Here is a 17,704-nt window from a genome sequence, read left to right as displayed (position 1 = left end):
TTTGGCTTGAATTCATTACACTTTGTGTTATATACTTCATGTTGGGTACATTGTGTCAAATAACATCAGAAGACACATAGGACCTGATGACCCACCATCAGTGTTGCTAAACTGACACTTGAGTGAGAGTGATAACAGTCTGATCTCGCCATTGGGCTATTTTGTTTTCCCTTTTTTTTTCAAAAAAAAAAGAAAAAGGTTTTTATTGATTTTAGAGAGAGGAAGGAAGAGGGAGAAATAGAAACATCGATATGAGAGAGAAACATTGATTGTTGCCTCCAGTGCGCACCCTGATGGGGATGGAACCTGCAACCTGGGTATGTGCCCTGACTGGGAACCAAATTGGCAACCTTTTGGTACATGGGACAACACTCAACTAACTGAGCCACTGACCAGAGCTGTTTTCCCTTTTGAGACTAAAAGATAATACGTGTGGTGTTACTTAATCATTATACAAATATCAAGTGTCCCATTAACCATTCATTTAATGATTTTAACACCAATTGGTAATCCCTTCCTGAACCAATAATTTCACTGAATGACATTTTTCTAGGTTATTTCTGTGAATAAACAAATATATATATTTTAAAACCATGAGTTTAAATTGAAATTTTCAATTGAGTTTTAATATCTAGTATTTTCCCTTAATTTGAAGTTTGATTGTTTTATTGATTTTAGAAAGGAATGGAGAGGGAGAGAGAGATAGAAACATCAATGATGAGAGAGAATCATTGATTGGCTGCCTCCTGCATGCCCCCTACTGGAGATTGAACTTGCAACCTGGGCACGTGCCCTTGACCAGAATCGAACCGGGGACCCTTCAGTCCGCAGGCCGATGCTCTATCCACTGAGTCAAAACAGAGCTGAGATTGGTGTTGTTTTTTAAAAATATTTTTTATTGATTTTAGAGAGATAGAAACATCCATGAGAGAAAAACATCAATTGGCTGCCTCCTGCACACCCCCTTCTGGGGATCAAGCCTGCAACACGAGCATATGCCTTGACCGGATATTGAACCATGACCTCCTGGTTCATAGGTAGACCTCAACCACTGTGCCATGCTGGCTGGGCTAAAATTTTTCTTTTATAAATATAATTACTTAGTTGCTGTGTTCTATAATATTAATGAAAAATACCAATATTGATATTATTACAAATGTCTACTGAGGGAGATTATCATATTTCTTTTTATTAACATATAGATAACGAGACTGTTCTTTTATTTTATGTATGTGTTTGTTAGCCTGAGAAGAATTTTGAATTAAAAAGTCAGCTCTAGGTCTGGTCAGTTCTCACCATTTTTTAAAAAATGTATAACAAATAGCATGGCCAGTGTTACTCAGTGCTTTAGCATCAACCATGAACTAGGAGGTCATGGTTCAATTCCCAATCAGGATACATGCTCAGGTTGCGGTCTCGATCCCCAGTAGGGGGCATGCAAGAAGCCAATCAATGATTCTCTCTCATCATTGATGTTCTATCTGTCTCTCCCTGCCTCTCTGAAATCAATAAAAATATCTTTTTTTTAGCCCTAGCTGGTTTGTTTCAGTGGATAGAGCTTTGGCCTGTGGACCAAAGAGTCCTGAGTTTGATTCCAGTCAAGGGCACATACCTTGGTTGCAGGCTCCTCCCTGGCCTGGGCCCTGGTCAGGGCTCATGCAGGAAGCAACCAATCAATGTGTTTCTCTTACATAGATATTTCTCTCTGTCTTTCCCTCACTTTTCCACTCTCCTTAAATATCAATGGAAAAATATCCTCAAGTGAAGATTAACAACAACAAAAAAATCTTTTTTAAAATGTATAACAAACAAACCTCCTATATTCCAAAAGCACATCGACTTTATCTAGGAAATAAGTGCTATTTTGTATAACCCATAGCTCTCTTCTGATATGTTTTCCCAAATGGTTTTTAAACTTTCATTAAATTCTCCTTACTATACACTACCACACATAGTGAGTCCCCAAGAAATACTGATTTATAGCAGTATGTTAAGTGTCCATGGAATCCTACTTCTTTACCATAGAGGGTGGTATAGTATAAATAGTTCTGTAATCAGACAGACCTGAGCTTAAGTCAAAATGCTGCTACCACTGAGAGACACAGAACAAGTTCTTGATCATGCCAAGCCTCCATTTCCTCATTTGTAAAATAAGAAGAAAAATAATACCTACGTATAAGGTTATTTTCAAGATTAATGAGATAATACATGTAAAGCATTTAATAAATGCTTCTTACATGTCAGCTGTTATTGTCTACTTGAGGCCCGGTGCATTAATTTGTGCACCAGTGGGGTCCCTCGGCCTGGCCTGCGAGATCGGTCCGAAACTGGCTCTCTGCCATGCCCCGAGAGGTCCTGGATTGTGAGAGGGCACAGGCCAAGTCGAGGGACCCCAATGGTGCATGATCGGGGCCGGGGAGGGACGGAGGAGGTTGGCCAGCTGCAGAGGGACGGTGGGAGGGCTCCAGGGCGTGTCCAGCCCATCTCGCTCAGTCCCAATGGGCCGGACCCCAGCAGCAAGTTAACCTACCAGTCAAAGCGCCTGCCCCCTGGTGGTCAGTGCACGTCGTAGCGAGCAGATGAGCAGCCTTAATGTATCATTAGCATATTACACTTTGATTGGTTGAACGGATGACCAGATGACCAGACACTTAGCATATTAGGCTTTTATTATATAGGATTACTCCCAATTCCAACCTTGAATATATAAAACCATTAACTATGCATACAAAAACTGCTGAAGTCACATCTCCCCGTCAATAAATTATGATACTATATAGCTCCTTTTGTTCTCTTTTAGGTTTGGAGTACCTTGTAGCAGGACATGAGGATGTAAGAACAGGCAAACTAATTGTGAATATGAAAAGTTTTGTCCAGCGCTGGAAACCATCTCTTGGAAGAAAAGTCATGGATATTTTAAAAAGAGAGTGCAAGTAGCAATAAAGGTGTATGGCACATAATGGCACTTCCCTATGGATAAAACACAAGCTTAATGGAAAGGAGAACTCAATAATGAAACTGGAATATTTTTAAGTGCCAAAATGTATAGAAATGTTCCAATGCATGGGCCTTGTCTATCTCTTTTGGGCCCATGTTTAAATACACTTTGTTTCATAAAGAGAAATGAAAAAAAATCTATGCTGATACCTGTTTTCTATAGAATTGATTCTGAAATTCATAGCTATTAAGAATCTTTTAAAAGCAGTATGATATTTAACAATAATCCATTAAGGGCAATACATATAATAAGGACTTCTCCCAGTTTTGGATGTTACTTACATTAATTAATAAGATTTTAAGGAATCCCAACCCTTCTATCAGAAAAGGTGTCTCTTAAAAAGAGCCTTCTCTTGTGTGATGTGTGTGAGCTTTGGCCTGTGGCGTGTTAAGAGGAACCTCTCCACATTTATATAGTATTTCTCTGTAAAAAGCACTTTACTACCTATCACTTGTGTTGTGTGAGTTGGGAGACGCTGTTGACAGCAAAAAAAAGAAAAGGGCGTGTGTAAGAAAGCCTACTGAAACAGAAGCACTGCCACTAAATGTGGACAAACATGACCAGATAAAGGAAGTTGTACTATTTGACTCTGAATACTTGGAGAAAATATGTGAAGATGCAACCTTAAAGGAGAATATGTTTGCATGAAGTCTCAGCTTCAGGCTAGAGATTAGATTCCAGAGATATCGGCCATGTTGAAACATTTTTATAAACAAAAAGAGACTTTAAAATAAGAGAAAGAAATCATAAGTATAAAAATATGCTTTGGTAAAGAGGAAATGGACTTTACATTTTAAAGGGCTCATTTATTTGCAATGCACTGTATACACTTCAAAAATCCTTATAGACACAGAATTTGTTTTATTTTTGTGTTTTAGTATTTAAACGTGAATATTGAAACAGTTTCCTCCTTTTCTTTATTAACAGTATATGGTCATTTGTATTTACTCATTTTTTTGACACAATGTATGTGATAGTTCACAAAATTACAGTTTTTTATTATTATTCATCTTCTGTACCCATGTATAATCACTCTACATATAGTTTCTTCTGTATTTGAATATACGAAACATGAACCACAGTACCACAACATTAATTTCACATACAGAACATATATTTTTCCTGAGGTCCTGTGGACTTGCAAAATATATATGTATATATATATTGCTTTGTTAATTTTTTAATATGTAATAAAGAAATATTATCTCCTGATTTTTGTCTCATTTTCTGATCAACTCTGAATGATGCTAAAGATTGCCTCCTCTAATGAGGGAACTCAAATCTAATTCCTTAAATTAAGAAAATCAAACCAGGGCCTAGTGTTTCTGCTCTGTTACTATGGAATTTGGGGATGGAGTGGATGTTAATTCAGATGAGTTTAGCTTTTGTAGTGTAGTGCTTAGACATAAATTTTTATCAGATGCATTGCATTTTTATATTGCATTTGCTTTTTAACTAATTCTAAAAGTAATAAAAGTTCATTGTTGAAAATACAGAAAACTATAATAAGGAAAAATACCTATATTTCAACCATCCTGTGATAACAGCTGTTGGCTTTTAGTTTCTATACTACTAGATTGTTTTTATGCATACTAGTATACATATCTTTTATAGAATTGTAATTATACTATACATTTTCTAATGATATCTACATTTATCACTTGTAGCATGTCTCAGCTGCTTTCCTACTCCTATCTTACGTTAGTAGGTGGAACACTATCTAGTATGATATCATTTTACAAGCACCTTATAAAATATGTTGGTAAGTAATTCATACTAAGAAAAGTATTTTAAATACATCAAATATAAAACTTGCTTAAGTTTCAAAATTGCCAAGTTGCCTTCTTTTCTATTTCACTTTATTTAAAATAACTAACCATTTTAAAAAACACAATTGTCTATTTTTTAAAAGAATAGAAATATGTCTATATTCTTGAGTGAAAAAATTTGCAGAATAATACATATTGTATTAGCTCCCACTCCAAAACACATTTATAATACATACAGTGTTTTAAAAGGTGTAAAAGATAGCAGGGTTATAGCAGTATTTGCCCTTGTAGGGGAAAGAAGGAGGAAGATTTTCCCTTTTTATTTTGCTTATATCTGTACTGTTTTACTTTCTTCTGTTGATCATGTACTACATGTGTAATTTGTTTTTTAAAAAAACAATTAAAATGTAATCAATTGTTTTAAAAGCAAGTTCAAGGAAAAGTATAACTAAATATTTAATTCTGATTGTTTACCAAATTGTTCAGCCTAAATATGTCTTCCCAATGCTCTCTTTCTCAGATGCTCTTTTGAGCACCTTTTCTGGCAACATTCCAAAAATTAGGTCATTGGTATAATTATTTCTTAAGGTTTTGATTTTCAATCATTTGCAGCACTTCAGCTGCAGTTTTAATTTCTTATGAGCATCATTTGGCTTCCAAAGTGGAAAAAGGGAAAGAAAGAAGAAAACCCTGTGTTCCCCATTTGTAAAAGTAAGCAACAAAATGGAGCGTAAGCTAGCTGGCCCATGACCCCATTCCCATTCTATCCTTCCATCATTCTGCCACGCTTCTATGTACACTTTCTCCTCCATGGCATCTTTCAAAATAATGATCTCGGTACCAAGGCAACAGATTCTAATAAAATTTCCATCTATGGCTTCAGATGAACCTGAACACTTCCTTCAAGAAGTACTGGGAAAGTCTCTCTCTATACTGTGGGGTTGTTAGCAGATTAGTTGCATAATCTCCACATACCTCTGTGTAATTTGCCTGAGGTCAACCTAGTCTATGCCCTGTTATTACATCATTTTCCCCAGAGAAGAATGTTACTAATATTTAGTATTTGATGCAATGGAAATTCTCAGTAATAAGATAATCTTTTAATAGTGTCCACTAAATGAGGTCAAATCTGTGGGGATGTGACCAGGAGTCTAAAAAGTAATGTCCCTCTGGCTATATTAAACAGAGAGCAAGGCCTCTTATGGATAAACATAGTTCTTTGGGATACTTTGGATTCTTGCCAAATAAATCCTTTTCTGAATGATCAGAGACTTATCAACTCTAAAGGGTGGGAAAAAGAACCTTGAAAATTCCTTGTGCTGGCTGTCCCTTCGCCACTCCCCTGGAATGCCTGAGAACAAGGAGCAGGAGCACGCCTGGGCTGCTAAGGAGTTTTTCAGAGGCCCCAGGACTGAATTGCTTTTGTGTTCATTGTTTCAATGATAAGCAGTCTCCTAACCTAATTTTATCAAAGAGCCAAAGTTACTCAAGACTTATTTCCCACAGCCTGGAAGGAAAATATTTATGAACAACCTCAATTTTGCAAGGGAGATTGGTATGATAAAAATGGAATAAAAGCAAAGGGGTGTGCCTTGCATGACATGTTTTTTTAAGTCTCTCGAAGAATGATTTATCTGAGAATACTTTTTTTTTAAACGATGCCCTTGTCCTTGCTTTCCTACACTTTCACCAAAGTGATTTAGTCATTTCTCTACTTTTTGAGCATTAATAACTGTTTGAGAACCGCAACGTTTTTTAATGAAAAAATTATCAGATTTATTACTAGTCAGCTCATATGTACCGAATTATGAAAAAAGAGTGTTAGTCATGAGAAAGAAAGAAATATGCACTGGGCCAAATAGGTATTTTCAAAATGTGAAATGTATGTTCTGTTAAAAGAGGGTGTTAGTAAATGCTGAATTGAACTCTAGTTTATTAATATATTCTCACAGGTGAGTGGCCATATTCCAAAGTGTGATCACTAACAATGAATTTATTTATAAATGCAAGAATATCCAAGATGTATTAGGAATGACCAAATTATAGTGCATTTCTTTGAATAGATGAGAATGGCAGCCAGGCAGAGAACCTTGCTTTCCTAAAAGAAAAATAGCCACTGTCAGCAAATTTTCACAATATGAGTAAAATGGTCTGCCCAGAAACTCCCTGAACACATCCTTCTCAGCCAGGACACCACCACGGATTTCAAACACAGTGGATAAAAAATAGTAAGATAATAACATTAAAAGGAATTAATACTTAAGAATTTACCACAGCTAGGTACTTTTCTAAGTGTTATATGTGTTATTCTTATTTACTCTTCCTAAACATCCCTGAAGTGCACGCTATTATTATATCCATTTCCCATATAAGGAAATTGAGGCACAGAGAGACTAACTAAATTGTCCAAGGATTCTCAGCTAATACTGACTGTGGAAAATGGATTTGAACTTAGGCATTCTAACTCTCAGAGTTCACATTTCAAACACTAAAATGAGATCTGGCATTGAGAAAGGAATCCATGCGAGGTGATGCCAACTGCACCATTTTCCTCATTGGCTGTTTCTTTTAGTTCCTAATTGATGGAAGTCCATTAACGGTCAACATGGTTCCCATTTTTCTTCTCCATACTGCATATTATAATGTAACCTAATATTCCATTCTGTGATTACATAATTTTCTAATGACCTTTCTCTTTGTTACATTGTCATTAGGGTAATACTGCTTACCATAATTTATACTAAGATGAAATAGTAAGAATCCATTTCTTACCTCTGCTCTTTTGCTCTTGGTCTAGTTTTCTGAGCTTTATGTAGACATAAGGTCCACTCTTTTTTTTTTAAATATATTTTTATTGATTTCAGAGAGGAAGGGAGAGGGAGAAAGAGATGGAAATATCAATGATGAGAATCATTGATTGACTGCCTCCTGCACACCCCCTACTGGGGATCGAGCCTGCAACCCTGGCATGTGCCCTTGATTGTAATCAAACCCGGGACTCTTCAGTCCACAGGCTGACGCTCTATCCACTGAGCCAAACCAGCTAGGGCCATAAGGTCCACTCTTGCATTTATCAATAATGACCCTGAATAAGCTGTAAAATTCAACTGCACCCCATTTCAAATCAATTCTGTTTGCTCTGACTTTTGTTATGTAGAGCAATCCTGTTTGCAAGATGAATTAGAAGTAATTACACCAGAGAGAAACAATAAAAAATGTGGACATTGCCCTAACTGGTGTGGCTAAGTGGATAGAGTGTTGGCCTGCAGACTGAAGGGTCCCGGGTTTGATTCCGGTCAAGGACATGTACCTTGGTTGCGGGCACATCCCCAGTAGGGGGTGTGCAGGAGGCAGTTGATCGATGTTTCTCTCTCATCGATGTTTCTAACTCTCTATCCCTCTCTCTTCTTCTCTGTAAAAAATAATATATATATATATATATATATATATATATATATATATATATATATATATATATATATATATATAATGTGGACATTTGCCCAGCCGGTGTGGCTCAACACTTGAGCACTGACCCAGGAACCAAGAGGTCCCTGGTTCAATTCCTGGTCAGGACACATGCCCGGGTTGTGGGCTCGATTTCCAGTAGGGGGCATGCAGGAAGCAGCCAGTAGATGATGTTCCCCTCTAATCAATGTTTCTATCTCTCTCTCTCTTTCCCTCTCCCTTCCATTCTCTTTTTTTAAAAAAAATCAATAAAAACATATTTTTTAAAAATGTAGACACCCTGTTAATCAAGAAGAGAGCAAGAGGCAGAAAACAAGGGATAAAGATATAAGAGAATAAAAGAAAGCAACTACTGAAGGTTTATTCTAGTAAGCAAAGTATTCCAAAGTAGAACATACTCAGTCAACCAATTCTTCCATTGCTACATACCAGGACTTATGTGAGATACTTCCAAATACCTTCTACAAAATTTTCCCATTGAACTCTCTTACTACTATATGTGTTTGAGGAGCTAGAAAAGCTAAAGAAGATAAAGCAACAGAGAAACCTAAGGTAATAATAATTAAGAAATTAGGCCCTAGATGGTTTGACTTAGTGGATAGAGCATCAGCTTGTGGACTAAAGGGTCCTGGGTTCAATTCTGGTCAAGGGCACATACCTCGGTTGCAGGCTCTATCCCTGACCCTGGATGGGGTGCCTGCAGGAGGCAACCAATTGATGTGTCTTTCTCACATTGTTGTTTCTCTTCCTGTTTCCCCCCCTCCCTCCATTCTCTCTAAAAAATCAATGGAAAAATATCCTCTCTCAGGTGAGGATTAACAAAAGAAAAAAATTCGGAAACCAATTGGTTTTGCCATATACTGAAATACTAGAGGCCTGGTGCATGAAAATTCGTGCACCCAGAGGGGTCCCTCAGCCCGGCCTGTGCCCTCTCGCAGCCCAGGAGCCCTTGGGGGATGTCCACCTGCAGGCTTAGGCTCAATCCCCTGGGGAGCGGGCCTAAGCTGTTAGTTGGACATCCTTAGCGCTGCTGCTATAAGCCAGCTTCTGGCTGAGCGGTGCTCCCCCTGTGGAAGTGCACTGACCACCAGAGGGCAGTTCCTGCGTTGAGTGTCTGCCCTCTGGTGGTTAGTGCACATCATAGCAACTAGTCGTTCCCAGTCATTCCACCATTAAGGTCAATTTGCATATTACCCTTTTATTATATAGGATAATTTTATATTACCTTTTAAAATATATTTTTAATTGATTTCAGAGAGGAAGGGAGAGAGAGATAGAAACATCAATTGAGCCTGCAATCCAGGCATGTTCCCTGACAGGGAATTGAACCATGACCTCCCAGTTTATAGGTCAACACTCAGCCACTGAGCCACACTGGCCAGCCTAAATTATCCTATATAATAAAACCCTAATATGCAAATCAACTGAACAGCAGAACGACTAGTGGAACAACCAGTGTCTATGAAGCGCACTGACCATCAGGGGGCAGACACTCCTATATTGAGTGTCTGCCTCCCCCAGAAGGAGGCGACCAGCAGTGGCGATGGGGTGGGGGAGGGGGCAGGGCCAGCCAGTGAGCACCCTGCCGGTTGCCTCCTGCAAACCAGCAGTCGGACATCCCCCAAGGGTGCAGGCTGGGCTGAGGGATCCCATGCGCAAATTTCGTGCACTGGGCCTCTAATTTTTTTTATAAAGTACATAGTCAATAAAATATTTGCTATCTGTAAGCATTGCCTAAGAGTTTTTCGATATATGTACTGATCACAATAATGGTTATTACTTTTGCTATTATGTGCCAGATGTTGTGCTAAACCTTACATAACTTAACTTCTCAGACTTCACATAATAACCTTGTGAAGTCAGTATTATTATTAGGTGGAAACTAAGGACCAGGAGGTTAAAAAACTTGTTCAAAGTAAAGCAAGTAATCAAAGCTAGTATTTGAGCCCTGATTTACCCATCTCTAGAACTCATACTTTTAACCTCTATTATCTCATGAAACCTCTAAACCAATCATTCCCAAATAATGTGCATAAAAATCAGTAGACATGTTCATTAAAATGCAGAGTCCAGGCCCCTAATTCAGAATGTCTATTTCAGAAGTTCTGGGTGAGACCAAGGGCCAGACATTTATTTTTTTTAAAATAAATCTTTATTCAGATTATTACAATTGTTTCTCCTTTTCCCCCCCATAGCTCCCCTCCACCCGGTTCCCACCCCACCTTCTGCCCTTACCTCCCCCCACTGTCCTCATCCATAGGTGTATGATTTTTGTCCAGTCTCTTCCTGAACACCCCCATACCCCTTTCCCCCTGAGAATTATCAGTCCACTCCCTTTCTATGCCCCTGATTCTATTATATTCACCAGATTATTCTGTTCCTCAGGTTTTTAATTCACTTGATTTTTAGGTTCACTTGTTGATAGATATGTATTTGTTGTTCATAATTTTTCTCTTTACTTTTTTCTTCTTCCTCTTCTTTTAAGAATACCTTTCCGCATTTCATATAATACTGGTTTGGTGGTGATGAACTCCTTTAGCTTTTTATCTGTGAAGCTGTTTATCTGACCTTCAATTCTGAATGATAGCTTTGCTGGGTAGAGTAATCTTGGTTGTAGGTTCTTGCTATTCATCACTTTGAAAATTTCTTGCCACTCCCATCTGGCCTGCATAGTTTCTGTTGAGAAATCAGCTGACAGTCATATGGGTGCTCCCTTGTAGGTAACTAACTGTTTTTCTCTTGCTGCTTTTAATATTCTCTCTTTGTCTTTTGCTCTTGGCATTTTAATTATGATGTGTCTTGGTGTGGTCCTCTTTGGATTCCTTTTGTTTGGGGTTCTGTGCGCTTCCTGGACTTATAAGTCTATTTCTTTCACCAGGTGGGGGAAGTTTTCAGTCATTATTTCTTAAATAGGTTTTCAGTATCTTGCTCTCTCTCTTCTTCTGGCACCCCAATAATTCTGATGTTGGTACGCTTGAAGTTGTCCCAGAGGCTTCTTACACTATCTTCAACTTTTTGGATTTTTTTTCTTCTTGCTTTTTCGGTTGAGTGTTTTTTGCTTCTTTGTATTTCAATTCTTTGACTTGATTCTTGTGTTCCTCTAGTCTGTTGTTGGGTCTCTGTATAATATTTTTTATTTCAGTCAGTGTATGTTTAATTTCTAGTTGGTCCTTTTTCATATCTTCGAGGGTCTCGTTATATTTATTGGCCTTTTCTAGGATATTCTTGAAAAGCCTTATAACCGTGGTTTTGAATTCTATATCCAGTCGTTTGTTTTCCTCCATTTCTTTCGTTTGTGATTTGTTTCTTTGACGCCGCATTTTCACTGCTTCCCTGAGTTAGTAGGGTAGATTTGTGTGCTAGGTTTCCTATATGGCCCAGTGGGTCGGCCTCCCCAGTTAACCTAAGGTGGACACTCTTGGTGCACCCCTTTGTGGACTGTGTGTACAGCCTTGTTGTAGTTAAGTCTTGATTGTTGTTGGTATCACTGGGAGGAATTAACCTGCAGGCCAGTTGGCTGTGAGGATCAGCTGTGTCTACGCTGGGAGAAGTTCGTTGCTGGAGACAGCCTTATAGGATTTGACTTGCCTAATTGCAATAGCCTCTGTGCTCAGCTTGGATGAGGTGGAGTCTCACACTGGTGCGAGTGCCTCCAGACCCCTGCCCTCCGGGGCTCCCCCGGGTCTCCCCCGGGTCTCCGAGTCTCCGGGTGCCTTTCTCTCTACCTGACAGTCCAGACTCCCCCTGTATGAGCCTGGGTCCATGGGGTGTCGCCCGGGACTGGGGTTCAGTGCAGTCAGAACTGGGGTTCAGTGTGGTCGGGGGCTTCCTTCCCCCTTCCTCCAGAGAAAGTCAGCCAGGCTCTCAGCCGCCCTTCCTCTCTGCGCGCACAAAGACCCTTTGCCGTACCTCCAATTCTCTGTGAGCTTTTCTCTTTCCTTCTAGTTGTAGAATTTTCACTCAGCCAGCTTTCCTGTGGTTCTGGATGGTGTCCGTTCTGTCTTTTAGTTGTAGTTTTGAAATTGTTGTGCGAGGCAGCAGTTTAGGTGCTTACCTATGCCGCCATCTTGGTTTCTCTCTGCCAGACATTTTTTTAAATCTTTATTGTTTTAAAGTATTACATATGTCTCCTTTTTTTCCCCATTGACCTGTTCCAGACCACCCCTACTCCCCACCCCAAGCCTTCACTTCACCCTATGGTGAAGTGGGGGTGGTCTGTGTCCATGGGTTATGCATATATGCATACAAGTTCATTGGTTGATCTCTGCCCACACGCCAGACATTTTAATAAGCACCAGATATATGTGGTCCATAGACAAGACTTTGAGAAACACTGCTCTAAACATTCCTACAGAACAGCCTCAGCAAAGTCATAGAATTATTCATCACTTCTGTTTCTGCAAATATATCTCCCTCTAGTCATAAGTCTACTTGGCTTTCATCACAAACGTTATTTTATGAATAGCAGAATCATTAGTTCTATTATAGTTATCCAAGAACTAAGATAGTGGAAAAGGGGAGTTTAAAGGAGATCCCTCCAGCTTTTATGTACCCTACTACTTCCTAACCTGGCCTAAACAGAATTGTGAAATACCTAAATTTGTCTTTGATATTTCCTCAATCCACTTTGGGCAATCTCCTTCCAGGAACTCCCTGGCTTCATACTTCTCAGAGTCTCTGCGAAGACACTATACAAAACTCTAAACTCCCAACTTTCCCTCCAACCTTGAACAGTATCTGTACATACTTGTCAAGATGCTGCTACTCTTCACCAAAAGACTGATAGATTGATAAGATGAAATAAATCATTCTAATGAGATACTTTCCCAGTTTCTCACTTCCCTCTTTCTCCCTAACACAATGCTTTATTGACCCAAATAAGCCATGCGTGTCTGCAGAAAACTTTTAATGAGTGATTTTTATCATGAGCATTTTAGGCATGGATGGCAGGCCAGTGATGGAGATATTTTTGGTCAGCTGTGCCTTTCAATGCCTCATAAATCAGGCTGCTTAGGTAGCTTCCTAATTTCCCTTTAGGCAGTGCCAGTCCTACTCATACACTCGGTTGTACCCCCACTGAGAGGCTTAAAAAATGAGGAAGGTGAAAAAAGCATTGACACTGGGAAAGGAAAATATGGGTAACTGCCTAACATACTGTCTCACAGAAATGAGGATTCAAGCCACAAATATGATAACAATCCACACAGATTTCACATTTTTTCCCAATCCTATAAGTGAAAAATAAAATCCAGGCTTACATTTTCCTTGATAGGTATGGGGAGAAAAATCAAGGAAAAGTACACAACTTGCATCACAGCAAATGGAATTCCTTAACCTCAGATATACTCATGTTACACACACTTATGTGTTCCAACCTCTTACCCATGGAGACTTGCCCAGCAGTGACCTTCAGCAACCTAGAGAGCTTTTTATAACAATTAGGAATGTACAACTGGATATTTTTATTAATGTGTTCCCTGCCTTTGATAAATGTTATACTAAGCAGTTTGAAACAAAAACAGTGAATACATTTTTTAATGAAGTACTTATAAGTATACTTAATTAGTATCCTGCAAAATTTAACAGATTTCACCAAATGCCTCAATAAAGAACATTAACTTTAGGAAAGACCACTCCAAGTTTTTCAATTGCCTCCCATATGGTATCCTACTAGGAATAGGTGAAAACTATTGAGAAGGGGTATTTAAAACCTCATATTTGGCGACAGATGATTTTTTCAGGACTCCACTATCTTTATGAAATAGGTTTTCCTTTCTTAAGCAGAAAATAAAATAACATGTATAAACAAAACAATAAATACCTCAACATGAAGAGTTCTTTACTAGTATAATCGATTTTTATGGTAATAGATGCTTGCTTTCTCTTATTCTCCCATTGAATAGGCAGTCCGCTATGTAAATTCCTTGCTGAAGCAACATAATTTATGGAAAGGCAGGGGCACGGCCAGCATTTTTGGAACACCAAACATCATCACAATCATTATCTCAATTAATCCTCAGAACAACCTTTTGAAGTAGGCACTATTACCTCATTTTACAGATGGGGAATGTGATATTAACAGGAGTAAAATAACTTGCCCAGGGCTAGTAACTAGCTAGTAACTAGTTGAGCCAAATATTCAAAATAGGGATCTGTCTTATTTCAAATCTTATGCTCTATCAACTGCACAATGCTATTTTAAAGCTCTTCGCTCCTTTATCAACATCATTTGTTGGATTGTAGATCTTCATGAATTTAACAGATATTTCTTATGACCCTCCTATCTGATGGGTACTTCTTCTGGACCCAGAGGATATAGTGGTAAACAAAACAAAATCACTAGTCTCATAGAGCTCACAGTCTAATGGGGAAGGACCATCAGAAGATAGCTATAATGACCCCTGCTCTTTATCCAGATTGTAGGGCTTCGTTATCAAGCATTCAATGTCCTAAATGATTTAAGAGAAATATTCCTTTTCCATCACAAAAGAGAAAAATTCAATGTAATAGACCTCATCATCTTGATTTTACTGAATACTATGTTCCTCCAAATGAATTAAAAGCAATAAATGACTAAATTCTTCAGAGTGGAAAGCTGTTATAATTGGCTAATGACCACAAGGCAGGCGTTTTTGAGTTACACTAAATGCCTGGAGGAAAAACAGCAGAATTCTTCCTCCCACTGCCCATTATGGAGCTGACAAGGTCCTGTTCTGTGCAGTGCTCATTAATTTTCCTGTTGCCTTTAAAGATTTACAACAGCTCTCTCTGACACCCATGCATGAGAAACACAGGAATTCCCCCATGCCCAAGCCATGGAGCACTGGCCAACTCTGCTCTCCACAAGCTTGCTAGGCGCTCACCTACTTGAGTCATGCTAGCTCAGGAAGATTCACTTGCCTCTGTGTGAAATAGCAGTGACCAAAATAGTATAAGAAATTCTAGGCATTCTTTCAAGCCCTTGGGAAGTTTGAGCACATTCCGGCTACAAAAGAATTCAAGTCCCTCCAATCGTGTCAAAGCTCCAGTATCATCCTTCTGTGCTTTGTACATTTAATAGACCAGGACCTAGTAATTCACTCTACAAATTCTTTCCCTGCCTTTTTTTTTTTTTTTTTTTTATCATGAACAACAAGCTGACTCCATAGGGAGGTCAATCTGGGATTTGGTGAATTATACTCAGGCTTTGGGCAATAACAGATTTCAAAGACTTGAAGATTTACAATATAAAGAATTGCTATTCCAGAGCACTCAGTCAATCATTTGTGACCTGGAGATTTTGCAGAATATTTATTCCTTAAGCATCGGAAATCCACATCCATGACTACTTATGGTCATTGTAAGGAGAAGTCTTCACTTTTTTCAGGATCCAGGAAGTCTAATGTTATTTGTGTCTTTTTCTAGGCCTAGTTGCATCCTTCAAATCACCTCTATTTGAATCTCCCCTGCAAAATTCATTCTTACCTTTGATTCTATTTACGAAGACTCCCTTCTTGCTTACCTCCTAACTCTTTTTTGCCTATTTCTTCCCCTGTGAAGGAAGAAGTATAAACAGAAAAACAAAAGAAATTGCTCCAATTTTTCTTGAAGTAAAAAAAAAAAAAATCTCACATTATTAAAGAGTGTCCCAGAGCAGCTTCAACTAATAAAAATTTAGGCTGCTCTTACCAGGAGTAAAAAACTATGAGCTTGATAACACAGCTGGTGTAATTATTACACCCAGAAAAGAGAAACCATGTCTTCACTATGCCACAGACTCAGCATGTATTTTCTTCAGTAGAGACTGTATATGTCCTCATTCTAATAATTGAGAGGTGGAATAGGGAGATCACTAATACAACCCAACACTAGCAAATACCTAATTTTTACTTTTTTATATTTAAAAAAAATGTCTTGCCCTGACTGGTTTGGCTCAGTGGATAGAGTGCCGGCTTGCAGACTGAAGGGTCCCGGGTTTGATTCCGGTCAAGGGCATGTACCTTGGTTGTGGGCACATCCCCAGTAGGGGGTATGTAGGAGGCAGCTGATCTATGTTTCTCTCTCATCGATGTTTCTAACTCCCTATCCCTCTCCCTTCCTCTCTGTAAAAAAAAATCAATACAAATATTTTTTTTAAAAAAAAAAGGTCTAGTTGGAGAAACAATGCAAACAAGCAATAGTATGTCACACTGGGAGAAGTGTTATTAATGAATTACAAATTAGTAATGCTGAGGAAGTCCTGAATGAGAGGTTGTGGAAGACACAGAGAAGGAGATTTGAACTGGATCAATCAACAGCTTCTCAAATTCTGAAGTCTGTTAGGTAAAGGGGACAGACTCTAACTGGAATGGAGTCCCAAGACAATGAATTGGGTAACTTCCTACAGCTAAACACCATCATCAGTAGGAGCTTCAGCATCATCATTCTCTTTTCCCTACTAAGGGTGATAGATGATGACTGCGGTACAATCTTCAAACAAATAAATCACTAAGTGTAGGAAATACTGTCATCACAGTCCCATTACCTAATAGTATACTCTGTAGAACAGGTATGAGTGGTACTCTGATTACCTGAAAAGGAAACCAAACACCATGAGTAATAATGATAGTGGTTTCACTTCTAGACCACCATCTTAGGAGAGAAAGTGACAATTCATAATTTGTACAAGCTTTTTGAAGGCAGGGATAACATCTATTTTGTTTTTCACACAGTATTCCCTGTGTATACCAGAGTGCCTGGCATATAGTAAGTTCCCAGAAAATATTTGGTAAATGAATAAATAGGTGATATTCCCAAATTAGAAAAGCATATCTAACTATTCCCTTTTCTTTATTTAATCATTCAACGATTATTGAACAATTGTTGCCAAAAAAATAAACCAACAGCATAAAGGAGTGGTTAAGTACACAGAATCTAGACTCTAATTATCTGGATCCAAATACTGGCTCTTGTCACTTACCAGCTGTGTGACCCTGGGCTAGCCGACTAACTTTTCTGTATTTCAGTTTCCCAGTCTGAGAAATGGAGGAAATAACAGTATCTCCCTTACAGAGTTGCGAGGATCAAGTAGATTAATGTAGATGAAGTATTAGAACAGCACCTGCCCCCTAGCCAGTCTGGCTCAGTGGACAGAGCGTCCGCCTGCAGACTGAAGGGTCCGGGGTTTGATTTCAGTCAAGGGCACATACCCAGGTTGCAGGCTTAACCCCCAGTGGGGGGCATGCAGCAGGCAGCCAATCAATGATTCTCTCTCATCACTGATGTTTCTATCTCTTCCTCTCCCTTCCTCTCTGAAATCAATAAAAAATATATTAAAACATTAAAGAATAATAGCACCTGGTATATAATAAATACTAGGTGTTTGCTATTATGATGATGATGGTGTACAAGGTTTCAGGACACTGGGAATACAATAGTGAAGAAGTCAGGCAGGTGTGTATGTAACTTACATTCTAGTTAAGAGAAATAATAAGCCTACAAAGAAATCAGT

General features: G+C 38.7%; 1 protein-coding gene across 2 annotated transcripts in view; it reads left to right on the top strand.

Annotated features, from left to right (window-relative positions):
- The window catches only part of NTN4 (netrin 4), a 116,377-nt gene extending 112,168 nt beyond the window's left edge, over window positions 1–4,209 (top strand). For both annotated transcript variants that reach the window (XM_080661192.1, XM_080661191.1), the window contains exon 10: window positions 2,801–4,209. In XM_080661192.1, the coding sequence (XP_080517318.1) occupies window positions 2,801–2,937 (137 nt within the window). In that variant the 3' untranslated portion in view covers window positions 2,938–4,209. The remainder of the gene's footprint in view (window positions 1–2,800) is intronic.
- Window positions 4,210–17,704: the final 13,495 nt, after the last annotated feature.

The sequence above is a fragment of the Plecotus auritus genome (genome assembly GCF_963455305.1).
Source record: "Plecotus auritus genome assembly, chromosome: 3".
Classification (NCBI taxonomy): Eukaryota; Metazoa; Chordata; class Mammalia; order Chiroptera; family Vespertilionidae; genus Plecotus; species Plecotus auritus.
Note: the sequence above shows the minus strand (reverse complement) of the source record. Positions and strands in the feature narration are given on the sequence as shown.